At 39.8% G+C, this 26,709-nt stretch overlaps 2 protein-coding genes across 4 annotated transcripts in view; one reads left to right on the top strand and one right to left on the bottom strand.

Moving 5' to 3' along the window:
* Nucleotides 1–3,442: 3,442 nt before the first annotated feature.
* ALG11 (ALG11 alpha-1,2-mannosyltransferase) lies at nucleotides 3,443–13,367 on the top strand. Its single transcript, XM_007421211.4, has 4 exons — nucleotides 3,443–3,551; nucleotides 5,997–6,230; nucleotides 10,898–11,826; nucleotides 13,079–13,367. The coding sequence occupies exons 1-4, from the start codon at nucleotides 3,520–3,522 to the stop codon at nucleotides 13,348–13,350; spliced, it is 1,467 nt and encodes a 488-aa protein (XP_007421273.1). The 5' UTR covers nucleotides 3,443–3,519; the 3' UTR covers nucleotides 13,351–13,367.
* Nucleotides 13,368–13,410: 43 nt separating this feature from the next.
* Nucleotides 13,411–26,709, bottom strand: part of NEK5 (NIMA related kinase 5) — a 37,597-nt gene continuing 24,298 nt past the window's right edge. For 2 of the 3 annotated variants that reach the window (XM_025170293.2, XM_088135426.1), the window contains exons 16-23: nucleotides 26,167–26,271; nucleotides 25,384–25,464; nucleotides 24,965–25,036; nucleotides 22,972–23,071; nucleotides 21,624–21,746; nucleotides 20,410–20,547; nucleotides 15,469–15,580; nucleotides 13,411–14,605 (exon numbers count right to left, since the gene is read on the bottom strand). In XM_025170293.2, the coding sequence (XP_025026061.1) occupies nucleotides 14,386–14,605; nucleotides 15,469–15,580; nucleotides 20,410–20,547; nucleotides 21,624–21,746; nucleotides 22,972–23,071; nucleotides 24,965–25,036; nucleotides 25,384–25,464; nucleotides 26,167–26,271 (951 nt within the window). In that variant the 3' untranslated portion in view covers nucleotides 13,411–14,385. The remainder of the gene's footprint in view (nucleotides 14,606–15,468; nucleotides 15,581–20,409; nucleotides 20,548–21,623; nucleotides 21,747–22,971; nucleotides 23,072–24,964; nucleotides 25,037–25,383; nucleotides 25,465–26,166; nucleotides 26,272–26,709) is intronic. The other variant, XM_025170300.2, reaches the window with a different exon arrangement.

Below are 26,709 nucleotides of genomic sequence, written 5' to 3'. Positions count from 1 at the left end.
ACACCGCCCGGGCAATGAAGGAGTGGCTTCGTAAGAAGCATTTCAAGGTCCTGGAGTGGCCTAGCCAGTCTCCAGATCTCAACTGCATGGAAAAGCTTTGGAGGGAGTTGAAAGTCCGTGTTGCCCAGCGACAGCCCCAAAACATCACTGCTCTAGAGGAGATCTGCATGGAGGAATGGGCCAAAATACCAGCCACAGCGTGTGAAGACTTACAGAAAATGTTTGACCTCTGTCATTGCCAACAAAGGATATATAACAAAGTATTGAGATGAACTTTTGATATTGACCAAATACTTATTTTCCACCATGATTTGCAAATAAATTCTTTAAAAATCAGACAGTGTGATTTTCTGGATTTCTTTTCCCATTTTGTCTCTCATAGTTGAGGTATACCTATGATGGAAATTACAGGCCTCTCTCATCTTTTTAAGTGGGAGAACTTGCACAATTGGTGGCTGACTAAATACTTTTTTACCCCACTGTAACTACATTTCTTAAAGCAAAGAAATCTTTAACTCTGCTACAAGAATGGTCTAACTTCTTTACCTGGGAAATACACTGAGCCTGGAAGAAAATGCATTACAAATGCTGCCATCTTGATTGATCAGTTGGCTTATTTTGAACATAAGCTAGTTTTACTGTGAAGCTAATCAGTAGGCGTTTTCAAATAGACATCAAGTCCTACCTTTACATTATAGAAGGAAGGACAAAGGAATACTTTATACTGTATTCTAAATCATTCAACAAATTGAAGCTGAAATCAGAGTTGTTGGAAGAAAGCATCCCACTGTAAATGGAAACATCTCCTTTTCATAACAATACAATTTTTTTTTAAGTGCATGCATTGAAAAATAATTGAAAGTAAGTCCTTTGTTCTGTACAAAGTATAAAATGAAACACAAGTACAGGTTAAAATTCTAGCCAAGAAAACAATTCAAATTAGGAGTGCTCAAATGGAATTCATTGCCACACTGGCTTTTCCCCCTTCTAAAAAACAACAAAACAGTTTGTCCTTACCACTAATAGTCTAGGAAGTCATGAGAACTCCTGGTCAAGCACCTTTGCTGGGCCTCATTGACTCTAGGACTATCCTTTGATCTTTTCCCCATTTATTCTGAGTAGATAAACTGCTGCTATTATAGGACAGTTTGAACAGAGCTGCTGAACAGCAGAAATCAGGTTTATTCCTTCCTTATATTCAGATAAGGATGATACACATACTGCAGCCTACAATTCAAGGTACATTTCAAAGGATCAGAAGCTAGAAAGAATCTATATAAACATGTCCTTCAAAACTTTGCATAGCCTTGCTATTTCTCATTCCCAATATATCCCCTTCCAGTGACCTTTGTTCAACCTTCAGTGTTTCTGAAGGTCTCCTACTCAGCTCTGTCTTTTCTCTCATGATATCTCTTTTTTCTTGACATAATCCTCCAAAATATCATATGGCCATCTCCCTTATTTGCTTACAGTCTCTTCCCCAAATGCTGGAAAGTCCTTAGACATTGTGTATAAGTTAAATATATGCAATAAAAATAGTTACAAATTCTTCCTTTGTTTGCCTCTTCCTCCATTCCCTGATAGTCCTTGTATTTGTTAAATCCTGTTATCCCCTTTGAGATTTAAAGTGGTTGGAGAAGGAATTTCTCAAACTTGTTGAGAAAACCATGCAATGGACAATCCTACAAATAAAATTAAAGTGTTTTTCAGTCTAATTTTTGCCTCATTTTGCCTGACAGATAAACAAATAAAATGGTGGAACAAAAAAATTGCTCTGATGGTAAAGCTATGTCTGAAAATTAAAACTGGGTAGGCAAAATAGCCATATCCTGAAGAAATTACTACTGGGTAGCTTATTTTATACAATTTTTTTTTTTTGCAGACCAAGAGAACATATTAGTCAGCAAAAAGCATCTTTGAGTACTGTGTTTCTTTCATCTGTGATTTTAAAAAACACTCTACATTCTTGACCCCCCTTTTTATCAGCAAAACCCTGTATTTTTCAATGAGCTTGTGATTTTTTTTCCCCGCTTTGTCTCTCCTAAATACTCACCCAACTATCCAGCAGGTAGATTTTCAAACTCACTGGTTTTCATAGTAGTTGGCATATCTGAAGAAATGTTTTTATAATAACCAGAGTGCAAATTAGAAATGGCATAAAATTTAAAAAATCACCAAGATTGCACATGGGGAAATAATCATCACATTCAAAATTATGATATACTTTTCATATCAAACTTTCCATAGTCTACCTGGAGTTTGAAGAAGCAGAACATAAAATTTCCTTTAAACAATGTTTTAAAATACAACTATTTCAAAATCAATTGTGGAGAATTTAAACAAAATTAGGGAGTTTTTTCTCTGTAACATATGAAATACTCTAGCAGCGTTGTAGTCTCACAAATTATATTTTCACCATATTCTCATTCCAAGATCACAAGTCAAGTTCCTTAGTATGTAAAAAAAAGAAAAATAAACTAAAATCATTACCAATTATATCATAAGCACAAGTAATTAAAAATAATAACATTACAGAAAACTCATCAATGCAGGTTTAGTGGAGAGCTTTAGGAAAGTATCAGACAGCAACACCTCCTGGACTTCAATAGCTCTGAACTGTTTCCAGCTCCAATAGGAAGCCTATATTCCACTGTGTCGTGTTTACAAAATAACACACCAGTTTTAGCTATATATCTATGTGGTCGCTAACAGTCGACAACGATTTGATGGTACGTAATCAATCAACCTATATTTGCCAGTGAATTTTTAAGAAAACTCCCTATCTTCAGCTGTAAGCGGAAATTTGAATTCATTCGTATTAAACAGATTTCATTTTTATTATGCTAGGTTTTTTTTTCCGAGTGGCTCTTAGAACGAAAGCTATTATTTTACAGAATAATACGTGCATATTATCTACCCAGTCAGTAGCTACTCCTTTACGCGCCTCACCGCAAGAATTTCTTCAGGAGCCACTCCCCACCCTCAAACAACACAAGGAAAACACTCCAAATGTTAGCGCGGTTTATCTCTGGCTACTTATTGGCTGCTTTTTCGGGCTCCCATTGGGTACTTTTTAGGAGGAGAGAGCCGTGGGAGTTTATGGTGGCCAAAAATTAGGAGTTTGGTAGCGCCTTTTCCGACTAACACGATTTGTTAAAAGGCATAAGCTTTGTGGGCTGCAGTTCACTTTATCGCAGCGGCATAAGGAGGGTGTTTTGGCACCCGACGGCAGCCTCCGACCAATGGCAACCCTCCTCGTCATAGAAAGGCAGGAGACTTTCGGCTATTAGGAAAGGACCATAGATCTATGAACAGTGAAAAGGTAGAAATTGTAGATTTGGGGTCATAATTGAAACAGATATCTATACAGTATATGTTTTTGTCCCTGTGCATGAAAAGCTATTGACCAACAGAAGCACTGATTTACCCTCCCATCCGTTCGGGAAGGGAACGGTCGTTTCACGCCTAGAGCTTCCGGGGCGGACCAACGACTTCCGGATCAGGGATGTCTTTCAGAAAATGGCGGTGTCCACGTTCAATCAGTTTATCAGGTGCGTGTTGACGCTCTTGTGACATTTTTAAAGAGTAACAAATGTTGTTGTTGTTGTTTAGTCGTTAAGTCGTGTCCGACTCTTCGTGACCCCATGAACCATATTGCGCCAGGCCTTCCTGTCCTTCACTGCCTCCCTGAGTTTGCTCAGTTTCATGCTCATTGCTTCAGTGATGCTATCTAACCATCTCATTCTCTGCCGTCCTCTTATCCTTTTGCCTTCAATCTTTCCCAGCATCAGGGTCTTCTCCAAAGAGATCTCTCTTCGCATTAGGTGGCCAAAATATCTGAGCTTGAGCTTCATTATCGATCCTTCCAATGAGCCAATCAGGGTTGATTTCCTTTAAGATTGACTGGTTTGACCTCCTAGCAGTCCAGGGGACTCTCAAGAGTCTTCTCCAGCACCACAGTTCAAAGGCATCAATTCTTCGGCGCTCGGCCTTCTTTATGGTCCAGCTCTCACAGCCATACATTACTACTGGAAAAACCATAGCTTTGACTATGCGGATCTTTGTCGGCAAGGTGACGTCTCTGCTTTTTAATATGCTATCTAGGCTTGCCATAGCTTTCCTCCCAAGGAGCAAGCGTCTTTTAATTTCATGGCTGCAGTCTCCGTCTGCGGTGATCTTGGAGCCCAAATAAATGAAGTCTGTTACTGCTTCCATTTCTACCCCTTCTATTTGCCAGGAATTGATGGGTCCAGATGCCATGATCTTAGTTTTTTTAATGTTGAGTTTCAAGCCAGCTTTTGCACTCTCCTCTTTCACCCTCATCAAGAGGCTCTTTAGTTCTTCTTCACTTTCTGCCATTAGGGTGGTATCGTCTGCATATCTGAGGTTGTTGATGATTCTCCCTGCAATCTTAATTCCGGCTTGTGATTCTTCCAGCCTGGCATTTCTCATGATGTACTCTGCATATAGGTTAAATAAGCAGGGTGACAGTATACAGCCTTGTCGTACACCTTTCCCTATTTTGAACCAATCAGTTGATTTCTCAGGAGACAGGTAAGGTGGTCTGGTACTCCCATCTCTTTAAGAATTGAAGTTCTTCTTCACTTTCTGCCATTAAGTAACAAATGTATTATGATATAAAGTTTCCTAGATCTCTTTCTATCATGATATGGAAGGAGTATCAACCTGAAGAGGATAGATTCTTGATGATGGTAAAGCGGAAAATACAGGAGAATCTCTCATAGCTTACTGTTTTACGTATTCGCTCAGCCGTAGACGTCTGTGTATATATATTTGTTGTAGTTTGGTCGTTTTGCATTTTTCTTCTAAGACCTAAAAATTAGTGCGAAAGAGATCTAAGCCCAAATGTGCAACGTACCGCTCAAAGAGGCAAAATGCTATGCCGAGATGCTCCGCCCTCCTTTTTTATTCTCCATCTTTTTCACCTGTATGCATTTGCCAGATTAACGTTCTGCCTCTTTCCACTGAAATGCGTACCATTTTACCGGGATGCTCCCGCCCATTGAGGACAGAGTATCTTGATTCACGAATGAGTGATAGATCTGCATTGTCAGTCTGTCTGTCTTGCATGAACCACTTGTGATTGGACGGATTGTTGCAGCTCAAGTACCCTTATTAGAGAGTGCCTTGAAATGGAACCCTTCCCGACTGTCCTGGATAAACACACATGAGCAGGTCTCTGTCATTAGTTCAGAGAGCCAGTTTGGTGTGGTGGTGAAGGTCCTGGGCTAGAAACTAGGAGACAGTGAGTTCTAGCCCTCCTTTAGTCATGAAAGCCAGCTGGGTGACTTTGGGCCAGTCACTTTCTCGCAGCCCAATCAACTTCACAGGGTGGTTGTTGTTGGGGGAAATAGGAGGAGGAAGGAGTATTAGGTATGTGCACTGCCTTAAGATAATAGTCCATCTGGGTTGATGCTATTTAAACATACACTGACATGCAAAGCCCATTCTCTCTCACAGAGCTACATTGCTAAGTACTGTACATATAAAAGCTGTACTGTATATCAACTCCACAGGAAGCCCCTTGCATAGATGGTACAGTAGATGCTTTCTTGATAAAAGTGTATTGTGCAGTAGTGGCTGAACCTACAGGTTCTGTGGATATGTACTTGTTTTGAAAGCCGGTTAAAGTAAAGAGTTGCCATTGATCTTCTCCATCTATGCAGGAGAATACCCCTTTATGATGACTAGTGAGATAAATACATTCCTTAATGGGGGATCATATAAATGGACTTTCTGTTTCTAGCTTTTTTGTGAAATTTAAGTTCTACTCTGTAGATGGTGATCTTGCAGTGTAGCCCTCAGCAATATAGCTGATTTCCTTTACAGATGACAGCATTAATATATGTTATTTATATGAACACAAACATTTCAAGCATTGTTTCTCTTTTCGAAGTTTCTTAATAGTTTCCAGAGTTCAGTATTATGCATTGTGGCTATATGTCAACTTTCCACCCTCTTTTTTTTTTTTCCAGATTGCTATATTCATTGATTATACCTGCACTGATATTAAGTGGAGTTTTATGTCTCTGTTTGTTGCTTCTACTGTGTGGTTTACGATTATGGCTTCAATGGCGGAAAAATCTTCTAATTCCTCCAGGAAACGATGGGAAAAAGCCACTTGTAATTGCATTTTTCCATCCATATTGTAATGCTGGTGGTGGTGGAGAGAGAGTGTTATGGTGTGCTTTGAGAGCTTTACAGAAAAAGTAAGTAAATACATTTTCATGCTTAGATGTATGTATTACAGCCTTATTTTCTAGAAGTTCTTACTGAGAATAAAATTTATAAAGGTTATTGCTATCAACTAAAACAATTATTTTTTTATTATTGCATGTTTTTCATTTTACATCTCTATTATATTTTGTGCTTGCTGTCCATCAAGTGACTAGAAAAACTTAGCTGGCCACAAATTAGTTAGAAGTGGTTTGTATGTTTGTGTGTGTGTGCGTGTGCGCATATTTATGACAAGGTCAGTTTTATTTTAAAAAATCAACAACAATTGTTTTGCAGATCCCGTCAGGTAAGGAGTATTAGCTTACGAATAAATAACAAAATGTGTTTTAAAGTCTGGTTTCTATTCAGGGGTCTCCATGGGGGAAGGGGCAGGAAATAAAAAGAAAAGTCAGCCTCATTTTGACTTTTTGATCCCTGCCAGTGCCCCTGGTGTCCACGATACTTTCCTAACTTGAGATTCAGTTCAAGTTAAATACAGTCAGGTCCAGAAATATTGGGACATTGACACAATTCTAACATCTTTGGCTCTATACACCACCACAATGGATTTGGAATGAAACAAACACAATGTGCATTAACTGCAGACTGTCAGCTTTAATTTGAGGGTATGTACATCCAACTCAGGTGAACGGTGTAGGAATTACAACAGTTTGCATATGTGCCTCCCACTTGTGAAGGGACCAAAAGTAATGGGACAATTGGCTTCTCAGCTGTTCCATGGCCAGGTTTGTGATATTCCCTCAGTACCCCAATTACAATGTGCAGATAAAAGGCCCAGAGTTCATTTCAAGTGTGCTATTTGCATTTGGAATCTGTTGCTGTCTACTCTCAAGATGAGATCCAAAGAGCTGTCACTATCAGTGAAGCAAGCCATCATTAGGCTGAAGAAACAAAACAAACCCATCAGGGAGATAGCAAGAACATTAGGCGTGGCCAAAACAACTGTTTGGAACATTCTCAAAAAGAAGGAACGCACCGGTGAGCTCAGCAACACCAAAAGACCCGGGAGACAACAGAAAACAACTGTGGTGGATGACCGAAGAATCCGTTCCCTGGTGAAGAAAACACCCTTCACAACAGTTGGCCAGATCAAGAACACTCTCCAGGAGGTAGGTGTATGTGTGTCAAAGTCAACAATCAAAAGAAGATGTCACCAGAGTGAATACAGAGGGTTCACCACAAGATGTAAACCATTGGTGAGCCTCAAAAACAGGAAGGCCAGATTAGAGTTTGCCAAACGACATCTAAAAGCCTTCACAGTTCTGGAACAACATCCTATGGACAGATGAGACCAAGATCAACTTGTACCAGAGTGATGGGAAGAGAAGAGTATGGAGAAGGAAAGGAACTGCTCATGATCCTAAGCATACCACCTCATCAGTGAAGCATGGTGGTGGTAGTGTCATGGCGTGGGCACGTATGGCTGCCAATGGAACTGGTTCTCTTGTATTTATTGATGATGTGACTGCTGACAAAAGCAGGAGGATGAATTCTGCAGTGTTTCGGGCAATATTATCTGCTCACATTCAGCCAAATGCTGCAGAACTCATTGGACGGTGCTTCACAGTACAGATGGACAATGACCCAAAGCATACTGCAAAAGCAACCAAAGAGTTTTTGAAGGGACAGAAGTGGAATGTTATGCAATGACCAAGTCAATCACCTGACCTGAATCCCATTGAGCATGCATTTCACTTGCTGAAGACCAAACTGAAGGGAAAATGCCCCAAGAACAAGCAGGAACTGAAGACAGTTGCAGTAGAGGCCTGGCAGAGCATCACCAGGGATGAAACCCAGCGTCTGGTGATGTCTATGCATTCCAGGCTTCAGGCTGTGATTGAATGCAACGGATTTGCAACCAAGTATTAAAAAGGAAAAGTTTGATGTATGATTATTATTCTGTCCCATTACTTTTGGTCCCTTAACAAGTGGGAGGCACATATGCAAACTGTTGTAATTCCTACACCGTTCACCTGAGTTGGATGTACATACCCTCAAATTAAAGCTGACAGTCTGCAGTTAACGCACATTGTGTTTGTTTCATTCCAAATCCATTGTGGTGGTGTATAGAGCCAAAGATGTTAGAATTGTGTCGATGTCCCAATATTTCTGGACCTGACTGTATTTAGAACTGATAAGTATCCATGTTTGTTCCTTGGCAGTTCCCTTTACATAATAGTAATTATTCAAAAGTACTTATGTTTGTACTCTCTAAGGCAGGGGTTCCTAAACTTTTTGCCATCATACCTCCCTTTAGTGTAATCTTAACATACACACCTCCCCTAAAGATCCAAACTCCCAAATGAACACAAATGAACAATGAAACTTTGGGAAAGGTGGATTTATTGTAATAATACAGTGGGGCAAAAAGTATTTAGTCAGCCACCAATTGTGCAAGTTCTCCCACTTAAAAAGATGAGAGAGGCCTGTAATTGTCATCATAGGTATACCTCAACTATGAGAGACAAAATGGGAAAAGAAATCCAGAAAATCAGAGTCTGATTTTTAAAGAATTTATTTGCAAATCATGGTGGAAAATAAGTATTTGGTCAATATCAAAAGTTCATCTCAATACTTTGTTATATATCCTTTGTTGGCAATGACAGAGGTCAAACATTTTCTGTAAGTCTTCACAAGGTTTTCACACACTGTTGCTGGTATTTTGGCCCATTCCTCCATGCAGATCTCCTCTAGAGCAGTGATGTTTTGGGGCTGTCGCTGGGCAACACGGACTTTCAACTCCCTCCAAAGACTTTCCATGGGGTTGAGATCTGGAGACTGGCTAGGCCACTCCAGGACCTTGAAATGCTTCTTACGAAGCCACTCCTTCGTTGCCCGGGCGGTGTGTTTGGGATCATTGTCATGCTGAAAGACCCAGCCACGTTTCATCTTCAATGCCCTTGCTGATGGAAGGAGGTGTTCACTTGCTGATGGAAGGAGGTGGTCCCTTTGCAGAAAAACAGCCCCAAAGCATGATGTTTCCACCCCCATGCTTCACAGTAGGTATGGTGTTCTTTGGATGCAACTCAGCATTCTCTCTCCTCCAAACACGACGAGTTGAGTTTAGACCAAAACGTTCTACTTTGGTTTCATCTGACATTCTCCCAATCCTCTTCTGGATCATCCAAATGCTCTCTAGCAAACTTCAGACAGGCCCAGACATGTACTAGCTTAAGCAGGGGGACACGACTGGCACTGCAGGATTTGAGTCCCTGGCAGCATAATGTGTTACTGATGGTAGCCTTTGTTACTTTGGTCCCAGCTCTCTGCAGGTCATTCACTAGGTCCCCCCGTGTGGTTCTGGGATTTTTGCTCGCCATTCTTGTGATCATTTTGACCCCACAGGGTGAGATCTTGCGTGGAGGCCCAGATCGAGGGAGATTATCAGTGGTCTTGTATGTCTTCCATTTTCTAATCCCACAGTTGATTTCTTCACACCAAGCTGCTTGCCTATTGCAGATTCAGTGTTCCCAGCCTGGTGCAGGTCTACAATTTTGTTTCTGGTGTCCTTCGACAGCTCTTTGGTCTTGGCCATAGTGGAGTTTGGAGTGTGACTGTTTGAGGTTGTGTGAGAGCCAGACATCTTGCTTGTTTGTAGGTGACCAAATACTTATTTTCCACCATGATTTGCAAATAAATTCTTTAAAAATCAGACTCTGATTTTCTGGATTTCTTTTCCCATTTTGTCTCTCATAGTTGAGGTATACCTATGATGACAATTACAGGCCTCTCTCATCTTTTTAAGTGGGAGAACTTGCACAATTGGTGGCTGACTAAATACTTTTTTGCCCCACTGTATAACTAAAAGGTTCTTCACACCTCCATAGGACTCTGTCTGCACCTCCCCAAGGAAGATAAACCTCAGAGTTTGGAGAGCTCTGCTCTAGGGTAACTGAAGCAAGCCTTCCCATGTGCCAGCAGGTTCCTATGCCATTATGCAAATAAGTTATGAAGTTTTTGTAAGCTTGAAAAGCCATTTGCAGAGCAGTGCTGATCCAATTAGATTGGGTTTATAACAATTATATGCATTTGGCTCAAAACTAAGTCTCACTTGGGACCTGTTCTCAGATAAGGGTGAATAAAATACATTTAAGGAAAAAGCCCAGTTGACTTCAGCAGGCCATACTGAATAAACTTGCTTAGGGTTGCATTGTCATAAACCTAATTTAGAACTGATTTAGACAACTATATATATAAATTTGCGCAGTGAGGTGGGCCTTCTGAAAACCTGTCTGATGCCCTAAATGGATTGGAGCTCATACAGCGTATAATTTCTCTTTAAGAAACCAACTAAAAAACTGTGCTCTGGGCATAGTGTGGCAGTATAATTAATCATTTTTCCTCATTTTAAAGATTCTTAAATTAAAAACTCTTAATAAGAAAATAGCAAACTGCAAGGGATTTTTGCAGTTAGGAGCTCCTTAGATTAACTACTCATTTTATAAGTTCATTCATGTGCTCCATTCGTCGTTAATTTTTTGAGAAGCTTCTGCAAAGCCTGATAGTGAACGCTTTGGGAGTAACTTTCTAAATGTCCAGATATTATATAGCATTAAGCCATGGGTTTAAAATTAGCCAAAAAGAGGAAGAAATCCTATTGCATCTGAAATATTTTAATAGGAAAACATTTCATTTCCAGGTACAAAGATGCCTCCTACGTTGTCTACACAGGTGATACTGATGCTACAGCTGAGAATATTCTTGAAGGTGCCTACAGGCGATTCAACATCAGACTGAAACACCCTGTGAAGTTTGTGTTCTTGAATAGGCGCTACTTAGTAGAAGCTTCCGTTTATCCATATTTCACTCTGTTAGGTCAGAGCTTAGGATCTCTGTTTCTTGGCTGGGAAGCTCTTACGAAGTGTATTCCTGATATTTACATTGACTCCATGGGTTATGCATTCACGCTTCCTCTCTTTAAATATTTGGGAGGTTGCAAGATAGGATGTTATGTTCACTATCCCACAATCAGCACTGACATGCTTTCTGTGGTCAGGAATCAGCATGCTCAATTTAATAATGCAGCCGTTATCACAAAAAATCCCCTGTTAAGTAAAATGAAACTTGTATATTATTACTTTTTTGCTTCCATATATGGGTTAGTTGGTTCTTGCAGTGACACTGTCATGGTTAATTCTACATGGACTCTCAATCACATCCTTTCCCTCTGGCGGTGTAGCAACTGCACAAGCATTGTGTATCCACCTTGTGATGTACAGACTTTCCTGGATATTCCACTGCAGGAAGAAAAGAGGACTATAGAACCAACAATTGTTTCTGTAAGCCAGTTCAGGCCAGAGAAAGACCACTCCCTGCAGATCAGAGCCTTTGCTAAATTATTGGCAAAAACTGGAGGACAGGAACTACTGCCAAAGCTTATTTTGATTGGGGGCTGTCGTAACCTAGATGACGACCAGCGTGTAAATGAACTTAAAAAGCTCTGTCAAGAGTTGGGCATTGAAAAAAAGGTGGAATTCAAAGTTAATATTCCATTCGAAGAACTAAAGAAGCTTCTGGCTGATGCAACTATTGGACTTCACACCATGTGGAATGAACATTTTGGAATTGGTGGGTATTTTTGTATATGTTCTGTGAACAGTTTCTTGGATTCTTTGGGTGAGTAAAACATTGTGTGATTAAGATTTAATTTGCATTGTCCACAGCTATATCATCTAATTGGCATGGTAATTTACTTACTATACTGGCCTTCAAAATAGTCCTTGTATATAAACTATCATGAATACTGGCTATTAATAACCATATACTGTATTCACAACAAGGTTTTAAGTGATTGTCTCAGGTTTTCTATGTTCACTCATAGTCCTAAGAAATAGCAAATGCTACTTGCTATGATTCACATAGCATCATAAACATACACTCTGAAATTTGCTTAATATTTCAACATTCATGGCCATATTGTCAACTCTGTTAAATACTGAAACTTAATACTTAGGAATTTTAAATAAGACACAAAGATCAGCAAGTAAGAGGCAATCACCCCAGAAACCCATAACAGTTAAATAAATGTTTGATGGGAGAGATACACTAATGTGCTGCAAGACATTAAATGTTTCTCTGAAATTTATTTATTTAACAGTATCTGTAACCTGCCCCAATTGTACAGACTAAGTGGTATCCAACATTAAATCAACCCATTATGAACACACAATATCCATATAGGATACATTCAGTACATTTGAATTGGACTCAGAAACTTATTAGCAACCAATAGAATGACATCAAAATAGTGTTATTCTGATATAGCAAGATGCTCCCACTCAATCTAGGCATCACGTTCTGTATCAACTGTAACTTCTATGTTGTCTTCAAAGGCAGCCTGGTATAGAATGTAATACAGGGCGTGAGTTACTATTGCCAGGCATCCTTGTTCAGGTAGGGCTGAAACTGGTGCACCAACCAAAGCTGGGCAAAGCCCCTTCTGCCCGTGGCCTCCCCTTGCTGTTGAAGCAGGAATTGCCAGTCAAGGAGGACCCCCTAGTCACAGACCATGTCTTTTAATCTCCTCTGTGAGTAATTTACTTGGATTTTGAGACTGCAAGATCAGGAATTGAATCTTAGTACAAGCATAGAAATGTACTCCAGTGACTACTTTTTGGAGAGCATACATTATGTGATCTTTGGCTGTTTCCAATTTTCATTAGTGCAAGAGTGATGTGTGCTACTTTAAAATCAGAAAAAAATAAGAGTCTAAATTGTTCCTTTTCTTTTGCTTCCAAAGTTGCAATAGAGAATGGCATTCTTTGTTAAAAAAGAATGAAAGCAGCACAGTTAACAGCAATCTGTTTTATTTCTTTTATAGGAATTGTTGAATGTATGGCAGCTGGCATAATTATCCTTGCTCACAATTCTGGAGGCCCAAAATTAGATATTGTGGTACCCTATGAAAGAAACATGACTGGATTTCTAGCAGAAGATGAAGATGGCTATGCAGACTCTATGGCTTATATCTTCTCATTATCTCCTGCAAAAAGGCTGCAGATCAGACAAAATGCTCGTCAGTCTGTGAAGAGGTTTGCTGAACAGGAATTTGAGGAAACATTCCTATTATCTGTAGAACAGCTATTTAAATAAAGTATTTTGCTTCTAAATATATGGCATATTTGAGTTGTTATGGCACTAGAAATTATGCATATTCTCCTTTTCCATTTGTAGTGCAATGAAGATCTTACTCCTTAAATACTGAAAATATCCTGACAGAGCATGTTTCTTTGACAAATTTTTATTTTATAATTTCAAACAGGACTTAAAGTCCCACTTATCTTCTAAAAATTGCCACAAAATATCCAGCTTTCAGTAGTGATTACCTAGTTCTTGTCATAATAGCATTGAGCATATATTTTTAATGAGGGCTTAAATCTATTTCATCAGTTTAATTCTTTCCATAATCTATTCTTTAGTTAACAAAAATCAGTTTAATACATCCAAAACTGAATGCTTAAGACTTATTACAGATCAATTGTCAAAATAATGTTTAATGAAAAATGGCTGTCATCTGAAACCATGCAAATTGTACATTATCTAAAGCTGTTAAATAGTGTATATAATGAAAATGATCTCAGAAAGGTCAAATTATATATGAATTTGTTTTTTTCTTTGAGAGGATAGCAGAGGCTCAGACAACTGAATTCTCCAATCATAAAATTAGTACATACAACAAAGTTAGGTTAGAAACAATTTTAACTTCTGCTGTTATATTGAGATTTTTTTCCCATTGGAGTATTCAACTATTTAAGCTCCCTCGCCATCAACAGAATTAGTCCAGTCCACACCCAGGATTTCCATCTTATTGGGAATTAGATCTAAGTTAAATAAGATCTGTTTTCATCAGAAAAATAACACACAGTGAGTAGTGAAGCTCTATATTTATAGGTGTTATAGATTTGGTTATTGGGATGCACCCTTGAAAGTGTATCTACGTTGGCGGCTTATTAATGGCAAAGAGATACATCTTTACAGCTCTAGAGATTTTTACTTTAGTACACTAGCCTACTCTGTGAAATTTGCAAGGAAAAGATGAAGCACCCACTTTCTAAACTCTTGGTTCTTAACATGCATACAATTGGTTATCATTAATTATTAAGTAAGGATTTATTACCCAAGAATGTGTTAACTGATTGCACCTTGCTTTTCTCCAGTCAAGTCATTATTATCTTCCAAACTCTCACTAGATTTGCTAAGTTTCCTATTGGCTATACTTTGTTCCTGTTGTTCTGTGTTTGCTGATTCAATTGGACCTTTTAAAATCTCCTCCTCTAGAGACATTACCACATTTTCCAAAGATTCCACTAGCTCATCCCTCAGTTCATCTTCAGATTCTTCAAAGTTTCTGTACAGGAGAAAAAAATAGTGTTACGTTTTTACTAAATTATCAGAATGCTGCATTCACAAATTGGGTAGCACTTCTGAGCACTAGATGGTAGATGTGATATCTACACAACAGGCTTGGTTGAATGCAGAATCCGAAACAGGATTATGATTTGGGCAGAACTATCAAAATGGTATTTATATAAAGAAGTGCTCTTATACATCCATTAAATAAACAGTATAATGTCTCTGTGGCAGTCTTTGTACTATTGTAGCATATATTTGAATTCATTGCAAACAGAAAAACTACAGAGATACACTGTTACTATGAGGGCCTTTGGTTGTACAAATTCACAGCTCCATACAATCCCAGCCAGCCTATAAACTCAACAATGGGTATGGAAGCTCCTGGAGATCTCACTGGAGTTTATTACATATATATGTATATCTATATCTATATCTATCTATCTATATGTATATAGATAGCATACTTTGAATGCTGCAGTTGAGAATTGATCAGATAACTGCAAAATTTAGCTTACCATAACAATTTTGCTCAACTTACTAATCATCCATATATTGACTCAATCATCAATTTACTCATCATCAGTTAAACTTATGTTAAAACATGAGTTTAGTTGTATGTAACCTAGTCCAATACTTTTTAGACATACAGAGTAAACTTTATTCTAGTTGGCAGTATTGTAATCTACTGTTTTATTCCAACTCCTGTGTTTGACATGGTTGTCGTTCTCAGCCTTTGCATACTTGTACACATACTAAAATCTAGAGTGTTATTATTTCAATAATGTTGTGTGCTGAACAAAAGACTATATGAATGGACCAAGGACCAAGTTAACACATCCAGCAGTTGTAATAACTTACGTGTCATCATCATCAGATCTTGGATCAAGTTTACTTTCATCTGTGTTAACAGCAGAACTAACTTCTGGTGCACCTTTAACAGATTCTGGAGTCCAATGATTTATTGTTTCTTCTGAAAGAAAAGTATTTTTATTAGCTGATTTGATTTCATGATGATTTCAAATGTACCAAGCGATCTTGAACTGATAGCAAAGATATACTGTTTTAAAAATAATGTTGTGCAGGGTAGGATGGAGGGCTACTTTCATATTCACAAGAAGTCTAGACTAATTTTGCATAAATGTACTCCTTATTTGATCTAGTTCTTGACTGCACTAAAGCATTATGTGCTTAAATCTGATTTGTTGAATATGTCACAACTGACTAAACAATAGCTTATATGGTTTACAAGCTGCAGTGGCAGGGTTCACACAATACACTAAGCCAAAGCCAAACATTATGGCTTAAGTTGACATGTGAATCCAGCTTATGTGTAAGTTGGCACTTTCATCTTTAATGGTGAGCATGATATTACTACTGCTGATCTGTCAGGGTTGACTGATCAGTCTCAAGAATTAAAACTCGTTAGTGAGCAAAGGGTCTTAGCTTTTAACTCTTGGGAAAAGATTTAATATATAGACTCAAAATATTCATATCTGAGTTAATATTTCAACATGTCTCCAAGCTATACCTAATAAGCTATTAGAATTGTTTGTCAATATAGTATTCACATTAGTTTCTGTTTTCTATCACTTGCTATCTCCAAAACGTTGTGGAAGGGACTGTATTGCTCAATGGTTACATAAGAGTCTGAAATTCCTTATCAGTTTTAACAAGTAATGATTCATCAATTTATTCCTAGTAGGACTATCTATTTGCCTAGAAACAAGTATCACTGACTTCCATGGAACTTAACTCCCAGGAAAACATGTTTAAGATGAAAAATTAAAAGGTGGTTACCTACAAAATAGTTTTCCCTAAAAAGTGAATGGCTTTTTAAAATTAAATTCAGCATATGGTCTTCTGATTGGTGATTCAATCTCCTGCATATATAAAATAATTCCCATTATAAAGAATTGGTCATTCTAGTGGAACTGCAAAAATATATAAGAAAATCTCTTCATGTAAAAACCCAAGTAAGCATTGCTGATTTGAAGTTACTTCATCATCTAATTAATATAATTGTGTGTTTGCATATGTATGTATGTATATATACAGTATATATACTGTATGTGTGTGTGTGATTGTAAAGCTTTGCAACATTATCATTTACCTTGTTGCTTATGAGTGATTAAGCAAACAGTTTTGATACCATTTTATTAAGGCAACTTTTAATAAAAAAAAGTTGGGGTGGGGAGAGAAGATATCAAACGTGGGGATGGCTAGATCCTTAGAGGCCTGTTGTCTTCAGCCCCAGAAGCCATCATTTTCTTGGACTTTCTCTTTTTGGTAATGTTTTGTATAAATTTTTATGTTTTATGTATTTAGGGGGGGCAGACCTGGCATGTATCACCGAGATCTGGCTGGGGCCCGAGGGGGGGTGCCCCTCTCGGAAATGTGCCCAGCTGGGTTTACGGTGTGGCACCAGCCGAGATACCAGGGCAGGGGAAACGGGATGGCTGTTGTCATCCGAGAGTCTCTAGTGGCCTTCAGGGGCATTGCTCTACAAGTATCTGGCTGTGAGACACTGTTTCTTAGGTTGGGTACCCGCGAACAGCTGGGAGTGCTGCTACTGTACCAGCCTCCCTGCCGCGTGGCAGCCTCCCTGCCTGAGTTGCTGGAGGCCATCTCGGTGCTGGCGGTGGAGTTCCCCAGGCTTATGGTTCTGGGGGACTTCAACCTGCCATCCCTGGGACGGTTCTTGGATGCAGCTCGGGAGTTCATGGCTACCATGGCAGCCATGGGCCTGTCTCAAATTGTGCAGGACCGAACCCGAGATAGTGGCCACATGCCAGATTTAGTTTTCTTGTCTGAGCAATGGCAAAGTGATCTGAGTGGAGATGTACAGCTTTCCCCGCTGTCATGGTCAGATCACGTCCTAGTGACCCTGAGTTTCTCCTATGCCACCCCCCTCTGCAGGGAGGCAGGACCCATGCAATTGGTCCACCCCCGGCGCCTGATGGACCTGGGGATATTCCCGTGGACCTGCTGCACAGTCCAGCGGAGGCCCTGGCTGCTGCCTGGAATAGAGAAGCGGCCGGGGCCTTGGACAGGATTGCGCCTATGGGCCCTCTCTTGTCACGTCAGCCCCGACACTCCCCGTGGTTTACGGCGGAGTTGAGGGTGCTGAAGAGGGTCAAGAGACGTCTAGAGCGCCGCTGGAGGAAGACACAGACCGAATCCGACCGAACACATGGTAGAGCCGCTATTAAGGCCTGCATTGTGGCGATAAGAGCGGCGAAGCGTCAATACTTCTTCGCTCTTATTGCATCTGCAGAGTGCCGCTCGGCAGCCCTGTTTGGGATCACCAGGTCCCTCCTCAGTAAGGGGGATGTGGCGGTTCATTTGCAGGACCGCACACAGGAATTTGCAGAGCACCTGCAGGATAAAATTGCTCAGATTTGTTCCAAGTTGGACTCCGAGCGTGGTGCAGGGTCTGGGGAGATACCAGGGGATCGCTCTTGCCTACTTATCTGGGAACGGTTTGATCCTGTTGTTCCTGAGGAAGTGGACAGGATCCTTCGGGCTGTGAGGGCCACCACTTGTCATCTTGACCCATGCCCCTCCTGGCTGGTGAAAGCAGCTCGGGAGGTGACATGTGGGTGGATCCAGGCGATGGTGAATACATCCTTGCAGGAGGGAGTGTTTCCAGGGCCCTTTAAAGAGGCGTTGGTGCACCCCCTCCTCAAGAAGCCCTCCCTGGATCCTACCGTACTGGACAACTTTCGTCCAGTCTCCCACCTCCCCTTCTTGGGGAAGGTGGTTGAGAAAGTGGTGGTTTCGCAGCTCCAAAGGGTCCTGGAGGAAACGGATTATCTGGACCCTTATCAGTCAGGTTTCAGGCCCAGCTATGGAACAGAAACGGTCGCACTTATGGATGATCTCTGGCGGGAGTGGGATGGTGGAAGTGCGACCATCCTTGTTCCTCTTGATCTCTCAGCGGCGTTCGATACCGTCGACCACGGTATCCTATTGGGACGGCTCAGGGATATGGGGGTGGGCGGCACAGTTTTGTGCTGGTTCACCTCCTTTCTCCGGGGCCGATCCCAATCGGTGGTGATAGGGAGCGAGAGGTCCCATCCTCAGCCCCTCCTTTGTGGGGTGCCACAGGGTTCGGTTCTCTCTCCGCTCCTTTTCAACATCTATATGAAATGGCTGGGTGAGATCATCCGTCATCATGGGATGAGGTATCATCAGTATGCTGATGATACTCAACTATATATCTCCATCCCTGGTGAGGTAAGTGATGCCGTGACCGCCCTCTCGCAGTGCCTGGAGGCTGTGAGGGTCTGGATGGGGAACAGCAGGCTCCAGCTGAACCCTGGCAAGACGGAGTGGCTGTGGGTTAATGGCTCCTCTGCATCCGGGACGTTGCCATCATTGGAGCTGGATGGGGTAGCACTGCCCCAGACAGATCCAGTGCGTAATCTGGGGGTCCTCCTGGACTCACGGCTCCTGCTTGAAGAACAGGTGGCAGCCGTGGCCAGGAGGGCTTTTGCACAGCTTCGGGTTGTGCACCAGTTACGCCCTTTCCTGGATCGGGATGCCCTTCGAACGGTCACTCATGCCCTTGTTATCTCCCAGATAGACTACTGCAATGCGCTCTACATGGGGCTACCCTTGAAGAGTATCCGGAAGCTTCAGCTGGTCCAGAATGCAGCCGTGCGAGCAATTTTTGGGGCCCATATAACATATAAGAAAGACCCATATAACACCTTTGCTCCGTGAGCTGCATTGGGTACTGGTTTGCTTCCGGGTCCAATTCAAGGTGTTGGTTATCACCTTTAAAGCCCTACATGGCATGGGGCCAGGTTACCTGAAGGACCGCCTCGCCCCCATGATTTCAACCTGTCCCACCCGATCTCACAGACAGGGCATGCTCCGGACCCCCTCGGCAAAAGAACTCCGACTAGCGGGGTCCAGAAGGCGGGCCTTCTCTGCTGTAGCCCCTGCCCTTTGGAACATCTTGCCCCCGGATGTGAGACAGGCCCCCTCACTCCAGGCCTTTCGGAGGGATTTGAAGCCTTGGCTCTGCCATCTGGCCTGGGGTGGGGAGGGAGGATGTCAGAAATGGGGTTGGCTAGCCCCTTAGCGGCCTGGTGTGGCCTCTATTGGCCTCTTGGATCTTTTCATCTTTTTTATCTCTGTAAGTGTGGTGGGTTTTTTTATAACTTTTATTCACGTATTTATGATTTTAATTTGATGTAAGCCACCCAGAGTCCCCCATTGTGGGGAGATGGGCGGGGAAAAGTTTACTAAATAAATAAATAAATTTATATATATATTTATTGTTTTAATGGTTTGCGTGAGCCACCCAGAGTCCCCCATTGGGGGAGATGGGCGGAGATAAATGTAATAAATAAATAAATAAATAAATATTCTCTGCATGTACAGTACATAACCTTTAGAAATTACTTTTACAGTATTTAAATATATTCCTGTCATACTTTTAAACTGACTTCTTTATTTATATTTATTCCTTTTGTTCAGATAGAATAACCTGTCTTAGAATGATGCAAACTTACTTCCCTGTGCATAGCCCTCCCCTGTGCTTCTGGGAACATTCCAAATATATTCTTCTGGCTCCCACAGCACAAATTGGGGGAGTGAGGAGATAATGGAAGAGGAATCCATTCCACTCTTCCACTTGTAGATGGACCCCAGTGAATACAAACCTTAGATGCTATTCCGCTTTTAGTCTAGTTCAACCTGTTATGCACAGATATCTTCAGTTATTGCACCAGTTATTAAATAAAATTCAACATTAACTATCAGATAATGAAAGGTGCAAAAACAACTTACTAGGTTCTTCAACTTGGCACAAGGTGTCACTGGAACATTCTGCTTCTGCTAACATGTTCATTAGAGTCGTAGGTAATTTTGGGCTCCATTTTTTCCTGGTTTCAGGGAACTCAGAATGTATTTCGTTTACCTGGCCCACTGAGGAAAAAAAATGTTACCTTCCATGTCTTTTGAAAAAATATGTAAATTTGATCCTCTTCTCTATACATTTCCATTTTTCCCCATCTCTCCCTTTTTTCACTCCTGGAAATTACTGAATTCTCCTCCAACCAAGATTACTGAACATTAATTTGTTGATACAGGCAAAACCAAACTTCTAGGTTGTCAATGACCACATCAATAGTTCATGAGCTACCTCAAGAAGCCAAGTTTGGAGGAATGCATGAAAACATGGGAGATAGATGAGTTTCTGAAGATGTCAGTCATTCCATGTTGTGCAGAACTATTGGGCCCTGGGAAATTTAAGTTCTCAGACTGGATTCAGTGTTTTCTTTGCACCAGCAGGAGGACTCCCAAAGAGGAGTTCTGCCCAGAATGCTGTAAAATGTAAATTCTATTTCAGTCATAGAAATGTTCTGTCTGGTAGAAGGACAATTTGTAACAACTTTCCCTCTCACTGGAGCTCCTAGACTTCACTTCCCATATTGTTCTACAGAATTCCACAAATCATTGGAACAAATTTTTGTGAGAGTAAAGGTGCCTATAGGAAACTAGGAGGTAGATAAATTGTTTTATTTCTCCTCCTTTGCCAGTGAAGGATACTTTGGTAAGTGAGCGAGTGGCAAACTTCAAACTTCTACTCTTGTTCTCTTGGGGATTGTTGCTCAGGTGTTATCAAGCTACTCTTTCTAAATTAGTTTGTATCACTTTTTTGTAGATTGTATTATCTGCTTTTGTGCTTTATTTTAATTATAAAGTGGGCAGAATACAATGTAATAAAATATTGTTTTATACTTTATTGGATTGTATTTTTGAAGCAACAGAATTGAAAAAGCAAACATATTCAGTCAGGAATGATCAGGGAAAACTATGTACATTTTAAAGTTTTAAACTGGCCAATATCCTTTTTAAAGAATGCCTACTTTATATCTTGAAAACTACTGAAATAATATTTCTGATCACAATGGAAAACCTAAGGTCTATTGCATTTCATATCTTAAGATGTAATGAACATATTTTATTTAATATAAAACAAAATATTTCAGAAAGGTCACCTTCATTCATTGCAGTCCATACAGAAGTGATATCTGCATTTTCTAAGAGATTCAGCAGTGTCCATGGAGCTGAAGTTTGCCAGTGTTTTCTGTCTTTTGTCACACTGTCTTCATTGTCAATCTCTAAGAAGAAAAAATCTTTATTAGTTTTTATATCTGAAAGGACACAGTATTGATGTTGATTATAGCTTATTCATGCAATTTAACTATTTCATCTAGGAGGGTTTTTTTTTTTGGCAGAAGTCTTATGATAAAATTTTGTTCAAAATCCATTATTGTTATGGACTAAATAATCAGACTATAAATTACCCTGGAACTAACAAACTCCTTTCACAAAACATCAACAAGCTGATCAGATGCAGATAGAAGTTCTTATATGACCAATATAAATGCAGACATTCTATAACAGGAGTCAGTTCTTAAAAATGTATGTTTATATATTAAGAGACAGAAATTGGATATGGAGAAATGCAACTACTAATTAATAGAGCATGTTTATTTATTTATTAATCTATTTATTAATCAAATGTCTATGGCTGCCAAAGGAACTCTGGACAGCAAACATAACACTAATTAAAAACTACTAAAAACACAAACAAAACCCAGGCTGAGGCCCCTGTAAAAAATATCAATCTCCCCTATAACCTACATACACCAAAGCTCCAATAAATTAACATCCCAGCCCCAATGCCTTGGGAAATAGCCAGGTCTTCATAGCCTTCCAAAAGTCCAGTAAGGTTAGGGTTGTCCATATCTTGGGGGGAGGGGGGCAGACACCATGACAGAGAAGGCATACTTCCTAAGGCCTGCTAGGTGACACTGCTTCACCAAGGGAACCCAGAGCATGGCCACTCTGCCAGATTTTGGTGATGGAACAGGCAGAAACCATCGGGTACAGGCAGTCCCACAAGTAATCTGGTTCCATGTCATGCAGAGCTTTAAAGGCAACCAGCAGGCCAACCACCTTCTCAACAACCTTCCCCAGAAAACTGTCCAGTACAGCTGGGTCCAGCAATGGCCTCTTAAGGAGTGGATAGGCCACAGCCTCTTTCAAGGCCAGAGAAATCACATCCTCCTGCAAAGAGGCATTTGCCACTGCTTGAACCCAGCTAAATATCACTTCCTGGATGGCTATGACCTACAAGGAGGGACATGGATCTAACATAAAGGTGGCAGGATGCAACATCCCAGGAAACCTGTCTACTTCCTCAGGAACTCAGCCCAGATCATCAGACAAGACTGGGCCCTAGTCATCTCCACAAGACCACCACAGCTGGAGTCTAACTCTGAGCAGATCTCAGTGACCTTATCTGACAGATAACAATGTTACTAATTTCAAGAAGCATACCCATCTTCCAGTGCCTTAACTCTTCCTCATAGTTTGCCAGTTTTTTCTTAAGGTTTTCTCCGTTTTCAAAAGTCAGTGTTTCATTAAGTTTATCATGCTGCTGAAATCAAACACACAAAAAGACTTTTGAAAAATTATTTCACATTGTTTTCCTTCAGGTAAAAGAAGTAAAAACATTGCAATAACATATCAGAACCAGACAAATTTAATTATCAAATATCTATTATATTTATTGTATGCTTTTCAGTGAGACATTCACTTAAACTCTCTTCATGAAGTCTCAAATTTTACATGAGAAGAAGGACATTTCACAGAGAGAGTGCCATATTTTCTGTCAATCATTTTGAGAATCTCTTTTAGAAGGATAGAAATCACAACCTGATTCACAGTTTTATATGTGCCAATCTGCACATTTTCTGTGTGAAAGATGCCCTATTTATCCTAACTCATGGAAATATATGGAGTAGCTAAAGAAGCGTGTGAAGTAATACTTTATTTTATGTGTATGTTTTGTGGTTTTTATATTCCGTGAGTGTCCTCTATGAGATTACAATGTCACTAACAGGGCTGTGCATCAACCTAGACTCAAAAAGGAAAAGGTGATTCATATTGTCACAACCTCCTTAAATCAAACACGTTTCCTCTTTGGCTCCAAGTTGCTGCAGAGGCCTAGTAACTACACAGGCTTTTTTTCCTTTTGCACTGAGACATAAATCAGGTGTGGTTGCTTTGCTTATAATTGCTATGGCAGAGACATTCCAAATGAAAATTAAACACCAGGAGTTCAGTTGGTAACAGAAATCAGTGAAATAAAGCTGAGGAAAGAGCAAGCCTTCTACTTGGAGAGTCTTACTAGAAGATCTGAAGACCAGCATTAGTGGCAGATGATAACCAGAATGCCATGCTGAAAGGTATACATGAAGAGCAGAACCAAGGGTCAAGCAGAGGAAGATTGATGGCCACATCTTCTCCTATTGGAATATATAGATTAGTAGAAAATGTGCAACTGCTGCTGCCAAAATAGGTTCCCAGTATCTTTATAAAATCTGAGCTGCTTTGTTCTTGCAAGCATAGGCATGAAATTGATACTACGGATAAGCACACACATTAAAAAAATAAAGATAATCAGAGTTATATGGCAGATTTGAAGGCAAACGGTGCTTCAGGATGCAAATGTAGTACTTGTTTTCTTAAAGTGGTCTTGCCTTTTCCCATAGCAACACAATCAAAGACATGTTTGGTGTAAGGAGCTACAGCCATGTGCTATGTTACGGAAAATCTGGACTGAGAGAAAAAATTACTGGCAGCTGATATAGCTGAGGAAGATGTCTTTATATAAGACTGATGAATTTAAGCAATCCCATCTTTCCAGCTAAAAATAAATAACATTGTATTTGCTTAAGTAAATTCACTCAATAAACAAAGGTTGGTACAGTGCTTCACATTCAAAGGCAAAATGGTACCTCAGAGAATGTGCCAGCACATAACGTAACCCATGGCTGTAGCTCCTTAAACCAAACGTGTCTTTTCCTGGGCTTGTGTAGCTGTGGGAAAAGGCAAGACCACTTTAAATATTTGCAAACAAGTAACTACATTTGCATCCTGAAGCACCTTTTGCCTACGAATCTGAAGTGTTGGATAACTCTTATTATCTTTATTTTCTTAATGTGTCAGCTTGTCTGTAGAGATGGTATTAATTTCATGCCTATGCCACAGGAACAAAATAACTCAGATTTTATAAAGATACTGAGAGCCTATTTTGGTGCAGCAGTTACACATTTTCTAGCGGAGGGTACATTCTGTAGCTGTCATATCTAAAGACTTTCTTAAACAATGAGGTAGGCCTCACATTTTCAAAAAAGAGAGCACTGTGGAACACTCCCCTTATTTTACTACATAATCTTTATCATAGGCAGGGGATCTCCATGCACAGATTGATGTCATATACAATCTTATCATTAATTGCAAATGTAACTATGGCCCCAAATTATACCTCATTCTCTTCCTGAATGTTTTTCTCATCTGCTGCATCACCTCTTAGATCAATCTGAAACTTTACACCTCCCTGAAAAATAAAATGCAAAAGTACATAGCTGCCAGAGGAAACGTCATGGCTAAAATATAAGTTAGCGGATATATATTGATGATCATCTGTCTTGTGCTATTGAAAGTAGCAACTTCAAATGCACTATCATGTTTCTCCCTCTGGGGAAGAGGGGAACAGAAAATTAATTCAACGGACAAAGAACAAGGAGTTTCTCTCCTCTACTTTGCTGAGATGTCCATTATAGCAAAATGAAGGAAAAAGACCCCTTGTTCTTCATTCTTTTAAATTTAGAGATACTGATACTAAAATTCCAGGTGAAATGACATTAATAGAAAGGTGGCATTATTACTATATATAAGTTGAACCTTTGCTTTCTGTTTTACTTCTGGGATGTTCTTCTCCTGCCAATTCTGGAGTCCAATTTGTTTCAAGTTTTGTTCCATGTCCTGGGGGGAGAAGGAGGAGAAAAAAGCAAATTGTGCACTGATACTTCCAGTAAAAAAATACAGTTTGCAAGTATTTAAATTTTAATAGACAATCAAAAATAATAACAAGCCTTATAGCTGTGGGGAAGGGAGCTTTTATAGATGCTAAACTACTGTAACAGAATCATTTAAAAATACTTTAGTACAGGGTAAGAGAGCATAAATCAGAATTTACTACCACAGGAATGGGCAATGTGGTAGATGAGGTGCCCTAATATTCCATCTGTGGCCCCACAAGCCTCCCACAGACTGATCTTTTTGAAACCTGTTTCAAGTGTTCAGAGGTTTAAGGGGTGAAATATGTGCCTTAAGCCTTGCAGAGGCTTAACCAACCCATAGCAACGCTAAAACCCTGAACTCCTCCCCGCAATATTTTGGAGGGTTTAAGCAAGTAGCATGGGTGTCTCACACCCCTGCAAGGATTAAGAGATCAATTTTACTCTTTAACCTCCAAACTCTAAAAGGAGGAAAAAAGACAAAGCGGCTAACTCAAAACTTAAATTTGCACTTTCTTATTCAAAAAAGATTAAACAAGTATATATCTGCTGTAAAATGCAATATTCAGATCACTGACTTGTTCTTTTATTTTAATCCATGTTAACAACATAGAGCTCTTCCCATTAATGAAGACACTACAATGTATCAAATGAAAAGTGTTGATACCTGGCCTGGTTCATTTGTTTCTTCATGATTAATATCAGGAGTAGACTGGTCCTCACTCTTTCCCTCTTTCACAATATAGGTTTTGTCCTTTATCTTTTTATTGTCCTTTATGGTAACAGTCATAAAAATACATGTTATAAGTTCAGCAGATGAATGCAAATATAACCATTAAAACTTTCTTCTACAGGAAGGTTAAATTAAAATGAAAATATTGCCAAAGTAGTTTTACCATGTCATAACACAAGAAATAAATGATTGAAGAAAATAGCATTTTAATATGCATTTCCATTCAAATATTATTTCTACACTTGTAGAGTATGTACATTAAGGCAATCTATATTTAGCACTATGCAAAGTAACTTTAACTCTGCTAAGCTAATAAAATATAATATGATAGATATTTGAGATTTGGCAGGAGCTGTTTAAAAAGAAGTGGGTATAATTTTGTCTGACATGAATTTATTATTGACCAAAATTTTGTTCTCTAATACTAATGAGTTTGTAGTTAACAAGGATTTGAAATAATACATATTTTTAAAGTGT

This window comes from Python bivittatus, unplaced genomic scaffold, assembly GCF_059951505.1.
Source record: "Python bivittatus isolate LINGU-HERP-01145 unplaced genomic scaffold, Pbiv_v1 ctg000020_np1212, whole genome shotgun sequence".
NCBI classification, from domain to species: domain Eukaryota; kingdom Metazoa; phylum Chordata; class Lepidosauria; order Squamata; family Pythonidae; genus Python; species Python bivittatus.
This window is presented reverse-complemented; position numbering and strand designations above follow the sequence as displayed.